General features: G+C 56.0%; 2 protein-coding genes across 4 annotated transcripts in view; both read right to left on the reverse strand.

The window, feature by feature from the left end:
- The window catches only part of SLC38A8 (solute carrier family 38 member 8), a 29,360-nt gene extending 9,088 nt beyond the window's left edge, over positions 1 to 20,272 (reverse strand). The window contains exons 1-9 of the mRNA XM_070263146.1: positions 20,159 to 20,272; positions 17,350 to 19,169; positions 13,371 to 13,448; positions 12,253 to 12,342; positions 11,706 to 11,896; positions 7,909 to 8,107; positions 4,589 to 4,730; positions 3,787 to 3,888; positions 1,046 to 1,103 (exon numbers count right to left, since the gene is read on the reverse strand). Coding sequence (XP_070119247.1) covers positions 1,046 to 1,103; positions 3,787 to 3,888; positions 4,589 to 4,730; positions 7,909 to 8,107; positions 11,706 to 11,896; positions 12,253 to 12,342; positions 13,371 to 13,448; positions 17,350 to 17,905 — 1,416 coding nt within the window. The 5' untranslated portion in view covers positions 17,906 to 19,169; positions 20,159 to 20,272. The remainder of the gene's footprint in view (positions 1 to 1,045; positions 1,104 to 3,786; positions 3,889 to 4,588; positions 4,731 to 7,908; positions 8,108 to 11,705; positions 11,897 to 12,252; positions 12,343 to 13,370; positions 13,449 to 17,349; positions 19,170 to 20,158) is intronic.
- A 1,146-nt stretch (positions 20,273 to 21,418) lies between these two features.
- The window catches only part of MBTPS1 (membrane bound transcription factor peptidase, site 1), a 52,395-nt gene continuing 48,148 nt past the window's right edge, over positions 21,419 to 25,665 (reverse strand). For all 3 annotated transcript variants that reach the window (XM_023637396.2, XM_070263135.1, XM_070263136.1), the window contains 2 exons: positions 23,703 to 23,833; positions 21,419 to 22,308 (listed from right to left, as the gene is read on the reverse strand). In XM_023637396.2, coding sequence (XP_023493164.1) covers positions 22,112 to 22,308; positions 23,703 to 23,833 — 328 coding nt within the window. In that variant the 3' untranslated portion in view covers positions 21,419 to 22,111. The remainder of the gene's footprint in view (positions 22,309 to 23,702; positions 23,834 to 25,665) is intronic.

Genomic DNA, 25,665 nt, shown 5'->3' on the forward strand with positions numbered 1-25,665 from the left:
TTTCAAAACTGGATCTCAAAGAAATTGTGAGATGAAGAACGGAAACGGACTAGTGGATGGATAAGGGAAGGGAAAATTAAGAGTAGGAAGCTGAGATATTGTGGTCGGTCCTGAACCACCTTCCCTTGCGAACCTGATTTTGACTCGGGGCCATTTTGGTGGCGGTGTGGTGAGGAGGTGGTTGATCTTAGGAGATAGGCAAATCTTTCCCAAAATAAACAAAGAAAGGATGGAGTCAGCTGCCACCTGCTCGGAGACTGGAAAACCCCAAGAGGGACAAAAAGGCAGAGGACAGAGCTGTGCCCCCAGAGCACCCCTCTGGCCCCACGGGGAGCGCCCCTTGCAGCTCACCCACCGGGCCGGGACCCTCTGCCCTCCGTGGCTCGCCTGTGCCGTCCTCTCTAGCTGGAACGCCCTCCCCTTCCCCTGGCCACCCCCACACATTCTTTCAGATTCCTTTCAGGTGTCAGAGCCTGAAAAGGGGGTTCTCTGAGTCTGCCCCACCCAGGGCTAGAGCAGAGGCCCACACACAGAACCTGTCCTCCCTCCGTGACACCCTATCAGCAATTCTGCATATTCTGCCCTGTACCCGCCACCATGCAGCCGCCTGCACTCACCCCAGCCCTCCCAGCCTGCAAGCCTCCGGAGGCAGGATCTTTCCTCTCCAAGGCCCCAGGGGCAGAAGCCACCTGCTAAAGGCACTCTGCGTAAGCGGGTGGCTCTAGGTTTCCAGTGATGGCGACGGTCCTGCGAGGATTTTGCAGAGGAAAGGACAAGTCCTGGATCCCCACACTCTACCCCAGACCCCACAAATGTGCTGCTGCTGTTGGTGGTCGGTGGGGGCCAGGTTCCCAAGCTCAGGGGCAATTACCCCCTCACTGAGCCCAGACGCCAACCCACAGGCACGGTCTCCAGAAGAAAGCCCGTCTCATCCTAGAATGAGTCTTCACCATCTCTCCTGACGGGGAGGCCACACGCTCCCAAGGGAGCAGGGAGTCACCACAGCCTGCAGAGGCCACACTCTTCTATACAGACGCTAAATTACCTGAAATCCGAAGCAGATGGTGGGGAAGACACTAAATACGGAGGTCCAAGAGGAAGGGCTGTAAATAGACAAGAACAGATGTTTATTACAAAAGGTTAAGCTCAAAACAACCTTCAGCTTGAAGATGAGTTTTAAACAAGATCAGCAAGATGTAACTAAGCACGAGTGTGAGACGTATTTTTAATTACCACATCTCCTACCAGGTCTGGGGTGATGGAAGAGGATGCACGTTAAATGCAGCTCTTTCTAAATACATCTGTGCTGACATTGGCAACCTGACCTTCTCCACGCAGGCAGCACTTGGGCAGGGCACGGCTAAAAGGAACTTCTAACCTCCCTCTGGTGCTGCCCGTTCCCCAAGAGGCTAGGAGCTGGGAGCACAGGCAGCATCCATCCAAACAGGTCCCCCATGGTGCAAGGATGGTTTGACCTGCATCCAAGCTGCCTAAGAGGACTGAGGTGTGCGCGGGGCAGAATCTTCAGGTCAATCCCTCTCAGTGGTCCCCACCTGGTGGCCCTCAACTTCCTTTGATGAACAGTGACAGGTGCCAGCCTTTGGAGACATATAGTGGAGTGGGGCATAAAGAGCCCCTGCTGTAGAATCAGGGTTTCCTGGTTGTGGCAGAATAATGGCCCCCGAGAGGTCCATGTCCTAATTCTGGGAAATCTGAATATGTTACTTTACATGACAAAAAGGACTCTGCAGATGTGATCTAGGACTTTGAGACGGGGAGAGTGTCCTAGATTACCTGGGCCCAATCTATCCCACGAATGCTTGAAATCAGAGGACCTTTCCTGGCCATGATCAGAGGGAGCCGTGACTATGGAAGCTGGGTCAGAGACAGGGGACATCGCTGGCTTTGGAGAGGGCGGAAGGGGCCACAAGCTGAGGAATGCAGGTGCCTCTAGAAGCTGGAAAAGGCAAGGAAACGGATTCTTGCCTGGAGCTTCCAAAAGGAACCCAGCCCTACTGACCCCTTGATTTTAGCCCAGTGGGCTTCAGGTTGGACTTCCGACCTCCTGAACTGCAAGATAACAAATCTGTGTTGTTTTAAGCCACCACGTTGGCGGTAATTTGCCACAGCAGCCATATAGGATACTAACACAGTGGTGTCTCCCACTCTGTGTGGGGTTCTGGCCGACTCTAACTCTGGATGCTGCTCACCGGGGCTCGTAGCCAAGCTCCGCCATCCCTGACTTTCCTCAACGGCACTGCCAGCTGACAGCCTGGCTTCCTATCGCAGCCAGAAGCAAAGTGCCCACGTTTCCACTGCTCCGTCTGCCTGCCAGCATCCTCTGGGCCCACGGGAGATGTCCCCTCCTGTTCCTACGAATGAGACCATCCGCGCTTCGGCCTCAGGCCACGCCTCCAGAGAGCAGGACCCTCCCCTCCCCCCGACTCAAGGCCGCAGATCAGCAGTGGATGTGGTCCTCTCCTCACTGGCTTTCCTTCCCTATGGGATGACTCCGTCAGCATAAACATGTGCTGTGGCCTCTGTCCCCGCGTAGCTGCTGTCCGTGCCTGTCCTGCCCTCCTCAGAAGAACTCTCCCATTTCCTCTCCTCTCCTCTCTCCTGAACCCGATCCCCCCGGGGCCTCTGCCCCTCTCCCACCCCGACCAGCGGCCTCCACAGCCAGGTCCAACACCCGGACTCTGCTCCTCAAGACCCAGGAGCAGCATTTGGTGGCGATCACACAAGCTTCTTGAAGTTTTGTTCACCGACTTCTGAGACCCACCTTCTGTCATCCTCTATCCTGGGTGGAACAGTGTTCCTCAAAATCTACCTCCACTGGGAGCCTCAGAATGAAGCCTTATCTGGAAACAGGGTCTTTGTGGACATACTAAGTTAAATTAAGATGAGGGTGCACTGGAGTGGGTTGGGGGCTAATTCACTGACTGGTGTCTTTATAGCAAGAGAAAGCCGACACGCAGGGAGAAGCCCATGTGACCACGGAGGCAGCGGCTGGAGTGAGGCGTCTACATGCCAAGGATGCCAACGATTGCTGGCAACCACCGGAAGCGGGAAGAGGCAGGAAGGACCCTCGCCTGGAGCCTTCAGAGGGAGCACCGCCCTGCCAACACCTCGATCTGGGACTTCTGGTTTCCAGAACTAAGAGATTAAGAATTTCAGGATGGCAGCAGCAGGGCATTAAACCGAGGGAGGGGCCCTTCTGGGCACAGGGCCCTGGTGGCTGCACAGGTCACATGTGCACAGAGCTGGCCCTGCCACCAGCAGATCCGACTCAAGCCTCTGCTGTGCTAAAAACCCTGCGGTGGCTTCTCAGCAAAACCATAGTCCTCACCACATCTCCGTGTCCGCACGGGGCACCCCCATCCCCACCCGACTCTGGCCTGGCTCAGGCTGGTCCGGCCACACTGGCCTCCGCGCATCCCTGTTCCCTACGCCCAGGCACCTGCACCTTGCTGGCCAGCTCTGCTGCCTCCACCTGTGAGGGAGACATCTGCAACAGCCTAGGAGTCCCAGGCCGCTGTGGCGTCTAGTGTTTTCATGTCCCTTGGGCTGTCCCTGGTCCTTGCTAGCAATAGCCGTGTTCGTCCTGAAGGTCGCAAGGGGCCTTCGCTGGGCTCCACCGCATCAGAGACGGGAGGACTTCATGGGGGGTGGGGCTGGAGGTGGGGAGCTCTGTGCAAACCACAGAGGGGAGGAGAAGCTCCCTCCTCCAAGGACCCCCGTGAGGCCCACCCAGGAAGCCACGCAAAGCCATCCCCTCAGACTCACCTCTGTGCAGGCCGGGGCTCACGAGCGAGGCCCTGGGGCCAGAGGTAGTACTGCACCACGATGACCAGGGCCAGGTAGCAGGCGGCCAGGGTGCCTAGGATGCTAACACAGACGGTGCACAGCGTCAGGGGGGCCTCCGCGGCGAGTGACCGCAGACACACGGGGACACCGGCCCCACCAGGGAGGGCCGGGAGCCACACAGAGTGGGGTCTGAGTGGCAGATCTGCCCACACCAGCGAGGTGTAGGGCAAAGTTGTCACCGCTCTGAGCCTCCATGTCTTTATCTGTACGAGAGGGACAGCGGGAAGACCATTTCGAGCAGGGCCATCCTCCGGCCCAGAGGTCAGCTTTGTTGCGTTCCTTCCAACTGTTTCTCTGTTCTATTTCCAAGATGAGAAGTCTACTGTTGTTCACGACACAACAGGGAAAGGCATGTGGCAAACTTGTATGAATACGTTGCCAGACTTTATTTTTGCAAAAGCACACATGAAGCCTTAGACCATAAAATGAAGAGGTCTGTGTGCGTCTGTGCCTCTCTCTCCGTGTCTGTGTGTACACGTGTGTGCATAAAAAGTCTGCGATAAATAACAGAGTCAGCAGCAGGCATGTCATCACGGGCGCTTTTCTTTTTGATCTATATTTTCTATCACACATATGGATTGCTTGTGTAATTTTTCATTTTCTTCCCCTTCTCCAAAGGGGAAGAGCAGTGCTGGCAGCTCCCCCATCCCAGGCAGACAGAAGCCCCAACGCAGACGTGGCGCGGGTGGGGACCCTGCCAGGCAGCACGTGCGGCCCGTACCTTGTGTATTTCTGGAACCCGATCTCCCGCGGCGCGGACAGCGGCAGGATGACCAGCACAGACAGCAGGGTCAGGGTGAAGCGCTGGTCCACGTACCAGGGCTGCGGGGCGGGCGGAGCGCCGGGCAGGAGGAAGTCACACACTGGCGGGAAGGGGGCAAAGGAACAGCCGTGAGCCCTGCACAGCCTCACCCAGTGGTCACAGCCTCGGCCTGGGTCCCCGGCTCTCAGGCCCTGGGTGGGGTTCACCATGGGCATTAAGTCAGCCTCGTGACCCTGAAAGGATGGGATGACAAGTGTGATGGGGACGCTGTCACGTGCCACCCTGGAGGAAGGAGTCCCACCACACAAACTCATTCAATAGAAGTGCACAGAGCTCCTTCTGCCAGCGGGGCACAGCTCCGAGGGCTGGAACCCAGCGACGAGCAGAGACAAACGGCCCGCCCCCCAGCCCAGGCCCCTAGGCTCTTGTAAAGGATCCTTTCTGTTTCTGCTCAGGGGCTCACGGGGCGTTTGGGGTCGGGCCAGCGCCTGGCGTGGATTTTTGGTGCTGGGGAGAGGCGAGCTGCTCTGCACCTGGGCCGCCGTCCTCTGTGGCAGCTGCACAATACATTTCCCCCCAACAGTGGCCTAGAGCAACCGCTATATTATTGCCACAAACTGTAGGTGAAGAAGTAGGGTAGGGCGGAGCTGGCCACTTCTCTCCACAGGGGAGCGGCTGTGGTCACTTGCGGGCATTTGGCTGGCAGGAGAGCCGGTCTGGAGGGTCCTCAACGGCTCCAGCCACACCAGGCTCCTGGTGGGGACAACTGGGCTCAGCTGAGCCCTCCCTGCAGTCTCGGGGTCTCTCCGCAGGCTAGTCCATGGCAGCCGGGGACTCCTGGAGACCAAGGTGGAAGCTGCCTGTCCTCTAAAAGACATGGCCTGGAACTGGCACGGTGTCACATCTGCCAAACTCTGCTGGGTCAGCCGTCACAGAGCTCACGTCGATTCAAGGGGCGGGAACACAGACCCCATCAACCTCTCAGTGGAAGGAACAGCAAAGAACTTGAGATCATTTTTATTCCGCGACAGTAAGGTGGAGAATTTGGAGTTGATATAAGAGGCAAGACAGATGGAGGAGGGGAGAGCAAAGGAGAGACAGCAAGACAGCTTGAGGCTGGAAGCACGTGGGGTGAGGGGTTTCCCACGGCCCCGCCAGGGGTGGGAGGCGCTGAGAGCGGGGTCTTGGTCCACGTTGGGGGGCTGGCACTGTGGTAACCTAACTCCTCTTTGTTCTCACCAAATACTCAATGAAGCCAGCCATGCAAGAAACACATGCTTTATGAGAATGGCTTGTTTCTACTGAAATGACGCAAGGGAAGAGTTGCACATTGAGGTTGTTGTACACAGGCACCCAGGTGGGAGGGCGAAGCAGACGTTTTGGGCCAGAGATGCCAAGAGAACGCATGCACCCCAGGGTGCACAGAGATCTCCGTGAGTGCCAGGCCCCATGCAGCATGGGATGGGCTGCAAGCCCTGCTTACCCATCTGGATCTCCTGCAGCAAGGAAACCCCAGCTCTGACATCACGGCTACACCTGCTCCTTCCTGAACCCGCACTTTCTAGAACATTCCTTGATACTCAGCACCAGTCACTTATAGTCAAGTCATTTGTACCCAACAAATGCAAGGACACCCCCAAGCACCCAGACTCTATCTAACCCTCCTCCTGAGCTTGGACTTGCCTACAGAAAGACACATCCCCAAATACCTAACCAGACACACAAACAATGCTCTCTCCACCCCAGTCCATCCACTCCGAGCCGGGTGGCCTGTACCCTAACCAATGTTCTGATCACTCCAAGCACTCAACGACTGAGCCTGCACACAGCCTCAGAATCCTTCTCAACACAGCAACACTACCAAATGACCAGAGCGGAAACGTGACATGACCTCTGCTTGCCACTGGCTGGCAGGGTGTTTTTCACCCATTTACCCACCGGGAGATTCAGATTCACCAACCTTGATGCTTTTGGGAATAAGAGTGCTTCCCAAGATGTAGAAACCTTTCATGTCAATATCCCAACACCAGGGGCCTTTTCATTCACGGTTCAAGAGACAGAGAGAACAAACAAAAGGATAGCAAGATGGTAGATGGAGATCCAATCGTGTCAGTAATGACATTCCGGTTAGACGTCTAAACATTCCAATTAAAAGTCTGAGATTGTCAAGATGGTAAAAAAGCAAGACCTGACCATATGCTGTGTACAAGAAATGCATTTGAAAATCCCAAGTCGCACTTGGGTTCAGAGTAAAAGAGTGGAAAGAGGAATATTGCACAAACACTCATCGTAAGGAAGCTGAGTGGCTGGACTCACAGCAGAGAAGGTCGATTGCATGACAAAGTATCAGCAGAGACAGAAAGCGGTGTCTCACAACAATCAGAGGGTGATTCACAGGCGTGTGCCTAAAAACAGAGCTTCAAAAACCATGAGGCAAAATGGACAGAATTAACGGGCAAAATAGACAAGTCTGCAATCATAGTTGGAGATTTTAACATCCCCTCTCTCAGAAACTGATAGAAAAACGAGACCAAAAAAAAAAAGAAAAATCGGTAAGGCTGTGGAAGATCTGATCAAAGCTGTGGACCACCATGACCTGATGGAGAGTTCTGGAACACTGCACCCAACAACTGCAGAATATACATCCTTTACAAGCACATGGAATGCTCAGCAAGACAGACCATGTGGCGGCCGTGGAGTGAGTCTCAAAGGCCCAAAGATTGACATCACACTGACTATGAAATCTGATCATGATGCAATTAAGGTAGAAACCAAAAGGGTATCTACAAAACTCCCAAATAATTGGAAATTAAACTGCACAATTCATGAGTCAAAGAAGAAATGACAGCAAATGTTTTGAATGGAACAAAAATGAAAATAGAACATATGAAAACTGGTCGGATGCAGCTAAAGTAGTGCTTAGAGGGAAATTGTTAGTTGGGGGACAAGAGGCCACAGGTGCATGGGGCTGAGTCTCTGATGCCCCCAGATTGCTGGCTTTATTGGTTCTCTCTCCGTAGGGGCGTCTTTGAGGGAGGCTCCATTCCCCATCTGTAAAAGGGGTTGACCCCACTAGGCATCCCAGCCTCAGCCCCCTTCTCTCTCTCTGACTCTCAATATGCTGGTACTGACTAATCCAAGACTCCCTTCCCCATGGTGTTAGGAGCTCGTGGGTGGCCTCAGTCTCTGCTGTCCTGCCCGGGCCCAGCCCAGAGTCCATGGCCTGTTCATCAGCCAGGAGCCCCAGGGGTCATAAGGGGCTCTGCGCAGCTACTTACACTTCTCCAGCTGGTCCCCGATCACCCTGAGGAAGGCCACGGAGATCATGAGCAGGTTGACCATGAAGCAGGCCTCACACAGCTTCCCCATGGCGGGGCCACACAGCCCTCCAACCACGCCCTGGTAGGTGGTCTGGCCGCTGGTGGAGGCTGCATAGCCCAGGATGACCAGCCCGCTGATCAGGAAGACCAAGGAAACCTGTGGAGCAGCACCATGGGGCCAGGGACGCCCACAGCCCGCCGCCCGAGCCAGCCACCCCTCGGGCCTCTGAGACCACTCTCCAGGGCCTCTCACCTGCAGAGGCCACGGCTGCCTACAGCCTGGGGGCCTCTAGCTGACCTGCCATTAGCCCCTCCCCCGCCCTGAAACCAGAGCTGCAGAGCAGGGGCATCCTGGAGGCCTCGCTGGCTGGAAGTCTCTGAGTCTGGGGTTCACACGATTCTGCCCCAGTGGGACAAATGAGGCATCAGAAACCCAGAAGAAACCACTGACCCAATATTTTTCCACTTTTATGTATTTTCTTATCTTGCTTCTTCCGCTCACTGTAACATTTGTGTGATCGGCGCACCAGGAGTTTATCCTGTTTTGGCTGAGCGCTCTTCCATTGTGTGGCTACCACCACAATCGGTGCATCCATTCCCCTGCTGACAGACATCTGGGCTGTTCTCAGTTTTTGGCCACTACAAATAAAGTGCCGAGCATTCTAGAGCAAGTCACTCTGAGGACATACGTTTCATTGTCCTGGACACACACCTAGGATGGAAGTGCTGGGGTGTAGGGCAGACGTGTGTTTAACTCTATAAGAAATCGCCACACTGCTCTCTAAAGGGTCTGTGCCACTGGGCACTCCCCCATCCATGCAGTGAGCCCCGCTTCTCCACAGAGTTAAATGTTTTTGAGCCTCTCCAGGACTGACGGCTACCTGTCCGCAAGCTAGGCTTGGTCTCCAGGCCGAACTCCCCTCCCGCGTTCCTGTGGAGGAGAACAGTGCATGCTGGGAGACGCTCAGCCAGGAAGCCTGGGGCAGGCTGGGGCGGCGCTCTTCAGACGCTGTTCATGCCCCTGGACGAGCGGATTCGCTCTGTCTTACTCCAGAAGCCAGAACTAGAGCTGCCAAGAGGAGCATCTCACTGAACCACGTAAGAGGAATTTGAAAGCTCCGAGTCAGAAGGAACACCACGCTCCCTCGGGCCACCCGACCTTTGCCCATGCCGGTTCCTCTGCCTGGAACGCCTCCCCCTCCACACCCCCTTCTTCCGGGGAACTCCTGCTCTTCTCCCCCTCCTCTTCCAGGTCACTTCCTGCAGACAGCCTCCCCTGACACCTCACCCCCGAGGTGGGCTGCACCCTCTGTCTCAGGCTGATAGAATCGTGCCTTCGTGGGGACACCTGTGCCTGCGGAGGGTTGAACGGTGGACCCCCAGGAGCTATGTCCACATCCTGACCTCCAGAACTCGTGAAAGTGACTTACTGGGAACGGTCTTTGCAGATGCAAATAGCAGAGATGTAATTAAATGAAAAAGGGTCTTTGCAGGTGCAATTAAGGACCTTGAGATGAGGTCATCCCGGATTATCTAAGTGAGCCCTAAATCCAATGACAAGTGGCCTTAAAGGACACAGCGGAGGAGAAGGCTGTGTGACCATGGGGCAGAGATGGAGGGACGTGGCCACAAGCCCGGGGACACCTGGAGCCCCCAGGAGCTGGGAGAGGCAGGAAGGACCCCCGCCATGCCTCCAAGAGGGAGCGCGGCCCTGTGACACCTGGGTTTCGGACTTCGGTGTCTAGCAGCATGGGAGGGGAAGCTGCCGCTGTTTTACGCTGCCCGGTCGTGGTCGGTTGGTCCAGCAGCCCCAGGACTCACACTTACGACTGTACACATATATGGGGCTCCCACGGCTCTCTCACCCGCCAGACTCTAAGCTCCATGAAGACCGGGATTGTGTCTTTCTTTGCTTATCATTTAGCCCTCGGACAAGTGCCTGGCACACAGCAGGCTCTTAGGCAATACTCGTGGACCAAAGGAAGGGCAGGGCGTGGGGTCAGAGGACCAGGGGGCCGTGTGCCTGAAGCACCCTGAGCCTCCGAGCTAAAGGGTCATGGAGACCTACAGCCCCACACCACCGCCCTCCCAGTGGTGGGAATGTTTCCATGCTCCCCTGCGCGCGTCTGGGCCCTGTAAAGGGGGCAGGGGCGGAGAGGAGAGGAGAGGCAGGAGGACGGGGTTGCTGATTACCAGCCTGACCCCTTCCTCTGTCGGGGGTTTCCATTTATTCATGTTCGGGCGCCCTCAAGGCAGGGGTCTTTGGACTACCCCACACAAAGCGCAAGCCACGCCAGCAGCATCCGTGCCACCCAGGAGCTCGTCAGAGATGCACCATCTCAGGCCCACCCAGACCTCCTGAATCAGCTTCTGCCTTTCTGCAAGGCACCCAGGAGACGCTGCACAAAGTGTGAGGAGCGGGGATCCATCTCTGCCTCAGGGCCTGCCTGCTATCCTTGGCCTGACCACAATACGCCTCCCCACCACACACCCGCTGTACCATTAACCCTTTGTGGCTGGAGATGGAGCGTCTCCCCCACTGTCTGGAAGGGCAGCCTGTCTGCTGCACGAGTCCAAACAGCCAGGTTGCCCCTCACATGTACCTAGACAAGTTCTCCTATTTCTCTCTTTCTTTTTTAAAGATTTTCTTTTTCCTTTTTCTCCCCAAAGCCCCCCGGTACATAGCTGTATATTTCAGTTGTGGGTCCTTCTCGTTGGGGCATGTGGGATGCCGCCTCAGTGTGGCCTGATGAGCAGTGCCAGGTCTGTGCAAGTTCTCCCATTTCTGCTGGGGCTCCGCTCAGTGTCACCTCCTCAGAGAGGCCTTCTCTGACCACCCCGTGTCATGTTGTCCCGCCTTTCTGTCACATGACCCTCCTAGCACTACCCACCACAGGACTCCTTGTACTTGTCTGCACTCCCCATGAGAAGAGGCTTCCTGAGGACAGAGACCGCACTGTCTCAGCCATCCAACGCCAGAGCCGGCGCCCGGCCAGCACTCCAGGGGGCACGGGTTACACCGGACGCTACACAGGACGGGATTCGGCAGTTTCCAAAAGGACGCAAAAGGCCCCATGGCCCACAAATGGTTACAACGCGGCCATTAGCAGCTGGCTGCCATAACAAAGCATTTGAGATCATGCCTGTCAAACAGCTTGCCCTACAACGCAGCGGTTCCTAGCAGCTTGAGGAAAAGGAATCTTTGCAAATTAAATGAAGCCCGGCTCCCCAGCGGCTCTGCTCCACTAAGGAGGTTCAGCCCCAGGACTGTCTGGGAAGGGAATTCAGGCTCGACCTGCGGCCAGCAGAAGTGGCCGAACCTGCAACACCGCAACACCGCAGAGGGCCTGGCCCAGCTCGATGTGAGGTGTCACAGCCAGTCCCGCTCCTGATCTCCTCTGCACACAGATTTAAGCTTTAGTTATCGAGCTGTGTCAGCTGGCCAGGCGGTTGCTCAGAGACGGCGCCTTCCCCGCTGAAATGCCAGGCTCCCTGGACCCAGGTGGCCCGTGAACGGCAGGGTTCTGCTGCGCCTCGGCCTCCCCTCGCCTCGCTGTGCCAGACCTCAGCGGTGTAGAGGCTGTCCCCTGCCTGGGCCTACGGTGGCCTTATCTTCTCCCCTCGTGAGCTGAGCGGGACAGAAAGTCAAATCCCACATCCATAGTTTCTAAGACAGCAGCTCTGCAGAAGCATTGCCGAGACTCCTGCTGGCTCCTGTCCCAGGAGACCCCCAAAAGTCTTCCCCAGGGGCTTACCAGCTCTATCAGGAAGGCGGGGGCCACCCCCCCTGCCTTGTGGAAGGCCCAGGGGAAGTTGAGCAGGCCGGCCCCCAGTGCGGATTTCAGGAGGATGAAGACGGCACCCAGGGAGGACAGACCGGGGCGGGCGGCCGCGGGGATGGGCTTTTCCGAGGGGTCTCTGCTTCCCGGGCTCTGTCCCTCCATGGCTGGAAGCAGCAGGGGGGCGAGAGGGGGAGCAGACTTCGCACTTTCTTATTCGAGAGCTGTGACAGGTCGCTCCCAGTGCAGTCAGAGCCCAGGCATCTGTCTCAATGTCCCCAAGCCACCTACCTCTTCCTGCGCCTCTGCTCCCATTTACCCCCTAACTTCTGGTCCTCACCCATTTCCCCTCAAGAAACGTTGCCCCTCCCCCTCTAGCTTCTACCCCTTTTGTCTTCACCTCCTGCCCTCCCACTCAACCCTAAGGCAGGCTGGCCCTCCTCCTCATCCCCTCTCCTCTGACCTCCAACTCCTTCCTGCCCATCACCGCCCTCGGGCACCCTGCCCCAGCCCCCAGTCCTACCGCCGAATCCAGACTTCAAGGCGACAGACAGCCCTCGGCCGTCAGGGACAGGGGTGCTCACTCCAGGTGGTTCAGCTGCATTTTGGGGGCCTGGAGGGGTGGAAGAAAGAAGATTCGAGGTCTGTGAGGGTGAGTAAAGGAGTCATGAATTCAGAGAGCCCTAGAGAGTGGGTGTCCGGGTCATGTCCCAAGTCCTAGGGGGACAGGGACAAGTGGTCAGGACCACCTGTCCCAAGCACTTGCAGCTTCTGAGACTTCTGGCCTGAGACAGGGAGTCTTAAGACTCTGGGGGCGGGGCTTCCCGGCTGCCACCCAAGGGTTAGCGGAAGCTCAGCAGGAGAGATCCAGGGGGCAGCCTGCCCCTGCTCTCGCCACAGGGCCGGGGGTCAGTGTCTCCAAGTCCTCCTCCCTCGGATGCCTCTCTGAGGTCCCCAGTCTGAGAGTGGGCACGTGGACAGAGCTTGGAGCTCAGAGTCTGTCACTTGCCAACAGTGTGTGGCCTTGCCGAGCTTAGTTTCCCATCTGCAAAAGGGGGTCTGTACGCCCACCTTGCAGGGGGCTGCAGGGAGTTTAGACGCCTGCGTGCAAAGGCACAGGCAGTCAGCAGGGGCTTCACCGAGATGCTCCCCAAACTACGTGCACACGGGTCGGCTGGGGGTCTTGTTAAAATGCAGATTCCGACTCAGTCCATCTTGGGCCGGGCCGAGAGTCCACATTGCTCACAAGCTCCGGGGAGGCAGGCGCTGCTGGTCCCCGGACCACACTGAGTGGACACCGCCTCCCCGACCTGATACGTTGTCGGCTCAGACGGCAGAGTATCAGAAATGGTCCCATCCCAGAAAATGCAGGCCCATGAAGGTCAGATCTTGAATTCAGAGGTGGGCCTGTTTATTCCCGGCACCCAAGGCTGTGTTAAAACACGGAAGCCGCGCCCCAGCCCCATCCCCATCCCCAGCCCCAGCGTTGCTGATTCTGTAGGTCTGGGATGGGTCTGAGAATCTGCATGTCTAACCAGCTCCCAGGTGACGCTGAGGCTGCTGGTCCGAGGACCCCTCTAGAGAACAGCTGCTTTCAGTGAAACACCTTCAACGACCAGAACCTCCCCCGTCAGACCTTACCTGTTGGACACCTGATGGGCCCCAACGGCTTCTTCTCCACGTGGTCTCCATCAGTCTGTCTCCTGACCGTGTCACCTCCTGCAGCAGGCCGCAAGTGGTGTTCAGTAAATGCTTGAGCTGCCGAGTGGCCAGCCTCTCAGCACGGGCCCAGGGGAAAGGGAGCCAGGATTGTGGCTGAGGAGCTCAGAGCTGGCCCACGTCTCGGGCAGTGTTCATGCCGCCACCGCGGCTCACTGTGAGCAGGGCCCTGCCGCAGGTGCCGGGCCTCACAGCCAACTCCAAGGGGTGTCACCATCATCCTCTGCACAGGGCAGGACCTGGGCTCAGGCAGGTGGAGCAAGTGGCTCAAAAACGTTACTGCTGGCAAGTGACAGGGCCCCGAGTGTGTGTCATCTCAAAGTCTGCAATGTCATGCTGCCTCCCCACCCCCACCCTGACTCTGACCCTGCCCTGGACAGGAGCTGCTGAGGGAATGAATGAGGGAGTGAATGAATGAAGACACGGATTCCTGAAAAGCGAGAAAAAGGACAGTGGCATGATTTCCCACATGTGTGAACCTCCCGTCTGCCGTAACAAATCGCCACAGACTCGCTGGCTTAAAACAGCAGAAATGTCTTCTCTCCTGGTCTGGAGGCCGGAAGTCCGAAATCCAGGTGTCGCAGGGCCGTGCTCCCTCCGGAGGCTCCAGGGGAGGGTCCTTCCTGCCTCCTCCAGCTCCTGGGGGCTCCAGCTGTTCCTTGGCTTGTGGACATGTCCCTCCAGGCCCCATCATCACACAGCCTCTTCCTGTGTCTGTGTCCTCTCCTTTTCTTAAAAGGACATTGTCATTGGCTTTAGGCCCACTCAGATAATCCAGGGTATCTCATCTTGAGATCTTTAACTGAATTACACCTGCAAAGACCCTTTTTCCAAATCAGGTCACACGCACAGCCTCCAGAGCACAGGCATATCTTTTAGGTGCCACCATTCAGCACAATACACCCCATGTATCTGGGACCTGATTGTGTTCTCAATCATCTCATCAGACAGTCATTCAGCAAACACTACTGCATGCCGGGCCCTGGGGATTCAGAAGTGAAATAGAAGGCCTGTGCTCTGGAGGAGCGTGCAGACCGTGGACGATGAAGACTAGACAAATAACCCTGGTCCAATGGCAGAGGGAGTGGACCACGAGACTCCAGGAGGCCAGGGACATCTGGAGGAGCTCCCTGGGGAAGGTGAGGGGCCTGAGCCCCTTTGGTGAACGGCAGGGGGATGTGGGGAGAGGCCTCAGGGGGTGGGGCGTTCCTGTGCTAAGACTCAGCCAGAGGGCCGAGCCAGTGCGCCTGGGCAGGCCTCGGGGTCCAGGGGTTCCCCAGGGAGAAACCGAGGTCTGGGCACCTGGGCAAGGCCTTGCTTTCTGCACCACGGTTTAGCCCCCACCTCTGGACAGAGTGGGGTCATTAAAGCCCTGAGGATGGTGCTGGGCACGTGGGGCAGGGGCGCGGGGCGGCCCGGGTGGGTGGAGGGGCGCAGACTGAGCCCAGGCTCACCGGGTTAGGATCCACACGGCTCTCCCTCTCTCCCCCAGACCCACCCCAGGGGCAGTGAGAAGGAAGACAAGGGCCCTCACCAGCGGCTCAGCTTTGTACTGCTTAATCTCGGCTGGGGGAGCCGGGGGGCACCTCCCTGTCCCCGCCTGGGTCCCTCATTAGCTGCCCATTAACGTGCATGACTTAGAAATTGGCCACTGGGCTGTGAAATTCCACTCAATGGGAAAACCTCTTAATTCTGAGGGGCTTTGATATGCTCTCTGCCGGCCTCCCAGGGTGGGTGACCTTTCCCGAGCTGCAGAGAGGCGCCCCGCGGGGCCCCATCTGTGTGGGCCCGGGGCTGGTGCAGAGGGAAGACAGTGAGCAAGGTGGCACAGCCGTGCCCTGGCGGACGAGGCTGGCAGCAGCTCAGTCCAGCACCCACAAGTGGGAGACATCTCCCATCTGCTACGTCGCCCCACCAGAGCACCTGTCACCAAGGGTTGTTCCCAAGGGTCCCTCCTTCTTCACAGAATGTGGGGCACGAGACAGGTTAGGAACTTCTGGGAGAAAGCCACCTCAGTTGTTCCTCCCGGCCTTTGCGCTTACACCTGTCAGCACGTTGTGGGAGACAGATGAGGGCAGGTCTCAGGAGCCAGAGTGCCTGGGACGGAACGGCGACCTTGTCACTCAATGGCTTTGTGATCTGGGCCTCGCTGGGGTCACCTGTGAAACGGGCTCCTAACAGGGCCCTTCGGAGGATTCAGTGAGAATGTGCTCACAGCACGGAAGTGAGCAGTGAGTGTGATTTCAAATCACTATTGTTGTTGAAATAAGTGCACTTCAAATTTCTTTGCCGGTATTTAGGCTTTTACCTCCAGAGCAGCATTCCAAATGCGGCTACACGAGAACACCGCGGAAACGCTGCAACTACCACTGCTGGACCCGCTCTCCAAGCTTCAGATGAACTTGGTCTGGAGCAGTCCGGGCATCAGGATTTCTAGAAAGCTCCACAAGGGAGGCTACCGTGCCGTGAAGTGGAGAACCTCAGTTCTGAGGGGCCCTGTCTTCCTCCCGCGGCCCTGAGCGCACGGCCCCTCCTTTCTCTGCAGCCTTCTGCCTGGGCCTGGCCCACAGTGCCAGGTGGAGCGAACCAGGTGCTGGAGGAGTAAAGCCTCAGGTGTTCAGATGCCAGGAGCTCGTGGACTTTTAAGGGCAGCTCCACCTGCAGCAGTTAACCAGGGACCCAGAGTCCTCCTGTGGAAACAACGCAGCTCAGGGACAGAAGCCCAGCGTGGTCAGCTGAATGATGGTCCCTAAGATGCCCTTGTCCCTTTCCCAGAATCTGTGAACGTGTGTACTGACACAGCAAAGGGACTCTGCGGGTGAGAGGAAGTGAAGGCCCTTGAGATGGGGCAAGTATCCTGGATGACCTGGGCGGGCCCTGAATGTGATCAGTGTCCTTAAAACAGAGATGTGGGAGGGGTCAGAGGTCAGAGAGAAGGCTATGTGATGATGGAAGCAGAAGTTAGAGTTAGATGCACACGGAAGATGGAGGAAGGGGCCATGAGCCAAGGAATCAGGGAAGCTCTAGAAGCTGGAAAGGGCCAGAAGATTCCCCCTGGAGCCTCCAGAGGGAGCAGCCCTGCCCGCTCCTGTGGCCCAGCGAGACTGATGGTGGACTTTCAACCTCCAGACTGTAGAAGGAATGTGTCGTTTTAAGGCACTAATTTGTGGTGACTTGTTATGGTGACAACAGGAAAACTGACACACCCAGCACCCTGAGTTCCGATGGTGGGCACCTCGGAGAGGCAGGAGGCCCGTGGCCCCTCTGCCCTCCCAGCCCCGGGCTCAACAGCAGGAGTCTCTTCTGCAGAGCCAAGGCCAGGGGCGGCCAGGTGACACACGGCTCAAGGGCACGGGCCCTGCCAAGTCCTGCGGCCCCCTCCCTCTAATGAGGGGCTGGTGACAGAGTTATGATCCGGAGTCCCGCCCTGGGTGAAGGCAGTGAAGGAAGCATCTGCACGGTCTTGATGGTGACCTTCCTCCCGCCCACTGCATCCTGGGAGGAGGCACCCAGCAGGCTCAGCCGCCGGAGCGGGGGCTGGATCACAGGGCAGCGAGGAGGGCGCCCAGACCCTCAGGGTCTTCATGCCCTGGTCCTCACCCCCGGGGTGACATTGGGATCTGGAGGGCCAGAGAGCCCCTCCCAGTCTCCAGGCCAGGGGCTCCCACCTTGCCATTCACAAGAAGCCCCCGGGGATGTTTGTGTTTTGGGGGTTGAAATTCATATAACATAAAATTCACCACTTTGAAGCATCCAGTTCAGTGGGACTTAGTACATTCACAGTGTTGCGCAACCACCACCAGTATCTAGTCCCAGAGCATTTCCATCACCCCAAAGGAAACCCCATACCCATTGGCTGTCACTCCTCTCCCCCCTCCCCCAGCCCTAAGCAACCACTAACCTGCCTTGTCTCTGGATTTGCCTGTTCTGGACGTTTCACACAGAAGGAATCCTGGCTTCTCACTCAGCATGTTTTCGAGCTCCATCCACAACAGAGCGAGATCAGTCCTTCCTCTCCTTCGTGGCTGAGTACCGTTCCACGGTGTGGATTTGCCACATCCTGCGCATCCACTCCTCCGCTGACGCATGTTTGGGCTATCGATTCTCCTCTTGACTATCGTGAGTAGTGCGTCTGTGAATTTCACAGACGAGATTTTGTTTGGACAGCTGTTTTCAATTCTCTTGGGTTGACGCCTAGCGGTGGAATAGCTGGGTCGTACCAGAGTCCTGTTGACCCTGCGCTCAGCAGACGCCGTGCCATCTTGCCGGGTCAGCATCACAGGCTGCAGGGCCGCCCTCGTGGGAGGCTTCCTCAGGCTTGTCATGTGTGGAGCCTGCTCCTGGGGAGCAGGGATAGCTACGTGCACATGCAGGGAGGACCTCAGACCCGCACGTCCTGGACACGGGTGGGGCTGAGGGTGGGGCGGGGGTGCCCTGCTGCCCCCATTTCCAGCCATCTGCGTGCAGCACCTTCAAGGTTCCTGCAGTCAGGGCCCCTGCCCGGCTCTCAGGGGAGAGCTTGGTTAGGAAGGAGCCCTGGGGCCCGACTTGGATGCCTGGCCCTCTTGAAGCGCTATGGACTCCCAGGTTATCTGTGATTGTTGTCGATTGGTTGCTCATGTTTTTGGTTTTTAAAATAGATGTAGGTGTTCCCTAGGACGATGAGGGTCCATGCCAGGGCAAGAAAGGGTCCCCTCCACGCCTGTGCCCATGGCCTTCAGGCACATCTGTCACCATGAGATCACCTACCACTGACCACAATGGACAGGACTGAGCGCTGGTTCTGTGTCAGGCACATGGCCTGACACTCCGTGCTCAGAGAAGTGAAGGCCCACAAGCTGGAACTGGGCCCCGGGCAGCCTGAGGCTAGGGCCACCACCTGTGCCCTGGGTAGTGACATCCTCTCTAGAACGTTCCTCCCAGGTGTCCCAGGGCAACAACCTGAGACACCTTTCTCCTCCGACAGGGCATCGCACACAGACCCCATCGATCGGGTCTTCCTGGAGATTTAATCCCCTTTCTGTGTAGGCTCTCCCCACTGAAGACTTCTCTCCAGCTCAGCCTCACTCACTCCTTCGTCTACTTCATTCCTCCCATGACTGCTCAGTCCCCAGCATTGCTGTCCCCGTAAAGTGAGGCAGACACGGACATCATACAGACACCACAGGAGGGACAGAGGTCAGACCCCCAGGCTCTGTTCCCATCCTGCAGCGTTACTAGCCGTGCGATCCTGGCGAGATACCGAGCCTGTCTCTCTGGCAGCACTCCCTCTGTGCAGCGGGCCGGTGAGCCCTACCCTGCGTGTGTGGGAGGACAAGACAGATGCAGGTGCTGCGCTGAGCACAGTGAGCCTGGCACACAGCTCCTGAGTCCCGTTCTGGCCAGCAGACAGGAGAGCACCTGCCTTCTCTTCCCATGTTCCCCCTCTATGAACATGGCTCCTCGTGGCGGGTGGGCATGCCTGCCTGTGTCCCAGGCCTTCAGGACTGCTGTGAGGCTGCCCTGTATCCGAAGGCCGACCATGGTCCGCACGTGGTTGCTGCTGTATGTCACCTTGCTGGGTTATCCCACGCACAGCCTCCCTTCTGGGAGGCGCAGGAAGCACAGGTCCCTGATGATCTCAGTACTCAACGCCTCTCTTCTGTTCTTGGCTTAGCGTCAATGTGTGGTCTGGGCGTACATGCCTGTCCGTCTGTCTTCTCCTGTCTCAACTGTGCAGCCCTACAAATGCCCAAACCCAGCATGTACACGCAAGCACCGAGGCTGCCGTGAAAGCGCTCGGTCCAGCTCCGCTCTACAGGGGGCCTGCCTGGCACCTCCAATCCTGGCTCGAGAGAGCAGGACAGAGGCCAGGTCGGCACGACGGGGGAGCCAGGAGAGCTGGTCCCGAAGGTATTAACGTGTGTAGATGCACACCTCAAAAGCCAGGCCAGGGACCCTCCCCGCGGGCAGGGACAGGAGAGACCCCCAGGTCCAAGTTTCTTCTTTTGGGGAGGAGGTATCCACGTCCCCAAAGAGACGGGTGAACCCCAGGCCCACGGCCAGCGTGGAGACTAAGCCCCGGAAGGCCATTGTACAACCACATTGCCTGCAGTGTCAGGAGGCCCTTACAATGGGGACACTTGGTCTAGTTTACAAAAAAAATTCTCTAATCATTTGCCAACATTACACCAGGAGATTTCACGTACTCCAGGTTTCAGCTTCTCTAGAAAACTCCGAAGATGTGCTGTCCTTACCCAGGGCCTGGGCACTCCAGAGTCCCAGCCCCCTGCAACCTGCTGTCTTATGCTGGGGCCGTATCCTCAGACTCCAGACCTGCCTAGGCCTGGGGGATGAGGACAGGCCGTGACCAGGGCTTTCGTGGTGCTGGGCAGCAGATGGGGAGCTGTCCACACCTGTGCAGGGTGGGCAGGGGACCAGACAGCTCCACAACGAACAGTGCACAAGCCCCTCGTTCTGCCATGTCGAAGCTACACTCAGATCCACGGCCCATGGCTGGACGACATGCCACCGTGCACCTAGCTGCCTCCACTCCCAGGGCTGCTTGGGAGTGGAGCAATACCTTCAAAGCCTCGAGGCAATAGCAGCCACGGAGCGCAGTCAAAAATTGCAAGGACCACCAACATGACCTGCCGAGGATGACCCGTCACAGGGAGAGCTGGGACTTAGCGACTCCCCACCTCGTCCCTTGGCCTGGGCCTTTTTCTTACCAGGACCTCATCAGCACCCAGATCCACGCGGCCTCTGCCCTTTCCAGTCAGCTCGTCCTCACCTGTGACGTGAAGGCTGATGCTCGGCCAGTTGACGTACGGAAAACAGACTGGACAGACAGAAATGAAAAATGAACGGGCTGCCTTGGTTTAGGCAATGCTTTCTTAGAAATGGTACCTAGTAGATAAAATGGGCTTCGTCAAAATTAAACTTTTAAGCTTCAAAGATACCAGCAGGGAAGTGAAAACCAACAGAACAAGAGAAAACATTTGCAAGTCACACATCTGATAAGGGACTAGTATCTAGAACATATAAAGAGCTCTTACATCTCAATAATAAAAAGACAACCCAATTAAAAAATGACCGAAGGACGTGAACAGACATTTCTCCAAAGAAGATATACAAATGGCCGATAAACCAGTAAAAAAAAAAAAACATGAAAAGATGCTCAACTTCATTCGTCTTTAGAGAAATGCAAATCAAGACCACAATGGAATACCACTTCACACCCAGCAGGACGGCTATAATCAAAAAAGATGGATAGTAACAAGTGGTGGTGAGGATGTGGAGAAACAGAAACCCTGCTCATACTGCTGGTGGAATGTAAAATGGTGCGGCCACTTTGGAAGAAAGAGTGTGGGAGTTCCTCCAATACTTAAACATTGAGCTGTATGATTTTACTCCTGGGCATACACCCAACAGAAACGAGAACTTATGTCTACCCAAAAGCTTGTACACAAACGCTCGGAGCAGCACTGTTCACGACAGCCCAAAAGTGCAAACAACTCAGCTGTCTGTCAACTGAGGCAGGGAGAAACAACGGAACAGTGTACGGGCCACAAAATGGAGTGAGGCACAGCCACGCTATGCCGTGAACGAATCTTGAAAACACGCTAAGTGAAAGAAGCCAGTCACAAAGGCCAGGTATTATATGACCCCATTTACATGGAATGTTCAGAGCAGGCGGATCCAGAGAGACAGCGGACTAGCAGTTGCCATGGGCTGCCGAGGAGGGAAGAGGGGGTGATCTGCTAATGGGTGTGGGGTTTCTTTTGGGGGTGATGGAAATGTTCTGGAATCACAGGGGTGACGGTTGCACAGCCGTGACTATACTAACACCACTGACTGGCACACTGTAACGTGGAGGATTTTATAGTATGTGAGTCACATCTCAAAAAAAAGTAACAGGCTGATGCACAACCCATTCCAGGTTGTCGCCAAAGACAAATGGGTCAGTGGAAAAAAAGCCCATTACACAATTCTTTTCAGCTTCATACAGGTAATGCATTTATTGAAAATTTTCTTCACCGACAATGGTGAAATCAAGACCCCAAATTACAAAACATGATGGCGGTTGATACTTATAAAAATAAAGCAAAGGTCTATGTTTCACAGATTGTGCAAGTTTCCTTCAAATCTCAGTCTGTCCTTTCATCAAAAAGGAGATCGTGGAATCTGTGTTATTCCTCATGATGTAAGAGTAAAAAATTGCATTCCATTGACAAAAAAAATAGCTTTGCTTCCAAATAGCACAAGTCTTTAAAGTGACTTTTTCCCAACAATAAATATACAAAATAGCCTTTAACGAGCATATTTGAGCTTGGTCAGAGTGTCTCACTGTTTAAAAGCACCCCCTCCTCTGGGGCAGGGAGACCGCAGCCCGCCGTGTGGAGCTCCCCAAGTCTTTGGTGCACGTGGCAGCCGGATGGAGTCTCACTCCCAGCTGCTCCGCCGAGGCCCTCCTGCGGCCGCCGCCACGAGACACTTCAGGATGTACCGTGAGCCTCCGCCCATCGCACGGGAGGCTCAGTCAGAACAGACTCAAAGACACCCCCGGCTGAAGACTCGATCCCTTTTAAGCAGGCGGCTGCCCTGGAAACCTCCCAGCTCTGCCTGCCCACCAAGGCCACCCACGAAGGCTCTCTTCGGCTCTCACAGTCAGCGGCCTGCTGTCACACCGAAGGGGTCTTTGGTGGGTGAACCTGCTGCATGAGCTGTGGGCGCTTCACCCTGGGCTTCCTCCGCTTCGGCCTGCTTTTGGCCTTGTTGATCTGTACCACAAAGAAGGCCAGGACCACCATGGCTCCCAGGAAGGCAAAGACAGGAATGGTCTGGCCCACCTCCTGGTTGTAGCGGCCAGGCATGATCCCTGCAAGAGGACAGCAGGGAGCGGTCAGTATGCCACAGCCTCCTCCCCTGGGAGGCGGGGGCTCATGGGAAACCAAATGCTAACTAATTCCATCAGCTGACCTTGCCGGGCAAATACAATTTCTAAACCTCAGCAACAGGGACCCAGGCCACCAGGAGAGAACGACAGGGACACGCGGCTGCGCACTGGGGTGAGCAGCTGCCTGGGGGCGGGCAGAGGTGAGGTCTTTGCTCCTCCTCCCCCTGTGTTCACCTCAGACAGAGACCAGAATGGCCTTTCTTCTGTCACAGACAACCTACGACAGGGGGGCCCAGAGCGGCTTTGTGCTTCCCTGAATACGACGGAATTCGGATAAATCTGGAGGCTAGGGGGAGGAGAGGGTGCTGGGGTTGTACTAGCTGAGTGGGAGAGTAGGGAGGAGGGCAGGCGGGGAGGTAAGGATGGCTGGTTGTGCCCCCACCCTGCTGGGAAAGCCTTCCAGAGAGGACACGTGGTTGGAAACTGAGAGTGGTCGCTGGAGGACCCTTGGTTTATACCGTCAGTGGGACTTTGTAACTGAGCAATGCTGGGGTTGAGAACTAACCATCATCAATGCACCCCATGACCTGCAGGCAAGGCCCTCAGGAGCCTGGCGTCACACAAAGCTCCCAGGGTTGGATCACATGGGATATGGCACTCCTTTCTGATCCCCAGTTTCCGGTCAATTCCTGGAAGCAGGAGAACTCCCCGTGGGGAGCTGTCAACTCTTTGAAGGGCACAGGGACTTCCAGAGCAGAAGAGCTGCCTGCACTCTGCTGGAATGACTTGCTACCAATTGTCCCAGGTACAGGAGAACCTGTCCCCAACAGCCTAGTAGGCTGAAAGCCATTACCTGTGGAGGGGACATCTTACATCACCTGGGGTGAGGGACAGAGTCAGATCACCCAAGGGGCACAGCCCTGCACTTAAGGGAGAATCCAGCCCAGTGAAGGCCCACCCCCGGCGAGCCCAGGCAGGGCATCAGTGCAGACCTCTGCGCTGAGGGGTTTAGGGAGCAGGGCGGCTACAGGCACTGGCTGGGACCCAGACCAGCAGATGACGGGCGCCCCCAGGGTGCACAATACGTCTGTCTGCAGAACTTTAACAAGAGTGCACAAGTTACTCTGGTGGAAAAATTTTAAGTGTAACACCTGGACATCATAAAAGAAATTCGTATTTGAAAATGCAGGCAGAATTTTCTGAGAGACGGTGGTGTGTTTATCTTCCTGGCCCGCCTCTGGCCTTGTTGATTTGTGCCATGATGGCTCCCAGGAAGGCAAAGACAGGCATGGTCTGGCCCACCTCGCGGGGGAGGGAAGGAGACCTTGCAGAAACTCCGATGATGGGGCACAGTAATACAGCAGCTCCGAACTGACCTCCAGGAATGTCCCAGGCACCGCTCTCTCCCGGGGACAAGGGTCTCACTTGAGGGCGATTCGATCGAAAGTTGGGTAATACCACTTTGTCCAGGTCAATGGAGAGTAACTTCTGATGTTTCCAAAGATTACTTCAGGAAAATGGATGAAAACAGAACAAAAATAAGCAAGTGTACCAGCCCAAGCAGCTTAGCCAACACCTAAGAAATAGAAAGCGAGTTAAGAAGAAACGTGAAACGACATCCCATCTGCCCTACCAAGTGCGCCCGCACCACAGCTCCAGCGACACCTTCCAGGCCCTGGGGCAGAACGTTGACATCAAGTCCACACACATGAGACACTAATATTCTGAGGAGGCGTCAGTTCTACTGGGTTTATAACACTGTTTCCGCTGAAACTGGAAATCTCACCAAGCAGCGGGAGAGGAACGCCCACATTAACCCCTGAGAGCAGCTCGCGGCCGGCAGGAGCTGAAGCCACGGCTCCGCGGGCATGGGCTGGACCAGGAGGTGCATAGAGGTCTCTGCCTGGAGGCACCAGACGAATGAAAGCAGACCAACACAGCAAAGGAGGCTGCACGGGTGCCGGGGGCCAGACGCCACCTTTGAGCTCGTGGACACCACAGCCAAGAGGGAGAAGAGGCAGACACACAAGCAACTGAGTAGTCAGGAGAAGCAAACCACGCTGGGCCAGGACGATGAAGAAACGGAACACTGTGCTTTATGAAACGTACTGGACTCATTATGGTACTGCTGTTATTACGAATTCTGAGACCTGAAGAACTTGTTCAGGCCAACACAACTAATACCTGAAGAACAGAGAGGCTGGTATGCTGCAAAGAGCAGCAGGCAGCTTGGGAGGACCCCCGGATCAGAGCAAAGCATGCAAACAGAAGATCTGAAGACTGTTCTGGTTAAGTGAGGGAAAGGAATAAAATATGTTTGCAAATAAGAGCTCCCCATTTTTCTGCTTCTTAGTCATTTGGAAATGGCTGGCCTGTCTCACTTTGGCCAACTGAAAGCAAAGATGTTCTTTCAATCAGGCTGAAGGTCAGCAGGAAGCCAGACGACGCCAGGTCTGTGAAGAGGCTTTCTGTGCAAGAAAGAGATAAACTACTATCGTCTCCTACCAGCTGGGCGACTGCTTGGAAAACGCCGAGTGTTACAACTTGTTCTACTTTATGTGATTTAACTGCACATTTCAGGTTTCATCAGTCTGAAAATTAAACTGACAATGTTAAGCCATGGAATCAAGGACATTTAAGCTTTATGACCCTGTAGCGGCATATATATGGAGTTATATTTTAATTCTGATAGGTGACGTCCTTGTTCTGGAATTTAGGTATCTGGCAAGGGCACTTTCTAGTTACACAATCGTGCTACCAATGTACTAGCTATCATCTGGGAACTTCCTAACATTCTGAGGGAGGGACAGAGGGTTACCCTTGCCCTCTTGGGTGTGGCACTCCCGAAACTGCTCTAACGAAGGACACCTGATGCCCCATGGAGAAACTGGGTAACTGAGTCTCATCTCAGAGACGGACCACAAACTTGCACTCAGCACCAGGCCGACGACAGCCTGTGCCTGTCGAGGGCTGTCTGTAGCTGTCTGACGCGGTCTCAAATCTCTTTAGAGATTCAGAATCTAAACCTAGATCGAGGTCTCTGAGGACTGAGAATAATTTTCAACAAGATGTGAAACGGGAGATAAAGGTGAAGCCTGGTGGGGGCAGTAAGAAGAGGGAACCGCCGAGTGACAGTGCAAATCAAATCCTGGGAGCTGCACTGTCGGCCTCCTCAGTGGGCCGGGCGGTGTCTGACGGTATCTGATGTGGACATGCAGAGACCACGGGTACTGTGATCTGTTTCTCAGTGTCCTGAACAGCCCCACGGAGAATCACTGGGTTTTGGGAACTTGAGCCCGCATCGACTGTCCACGGAGTGTGAATTGCTGACCGCAGCTG

This window comes from Equus caballus, chromosome 3, assembly GCF_041296265.1.
Source record: "Equus caballus isolate H_3958 breed thoroughbred chromosome 3, TB-T2T, whole genome shotgun sequence".
NCBI lineage: Eukaryota > Metazoa > Chordata > Mammalia > Perissodactyla > Equidae > Equus > Equus caballus.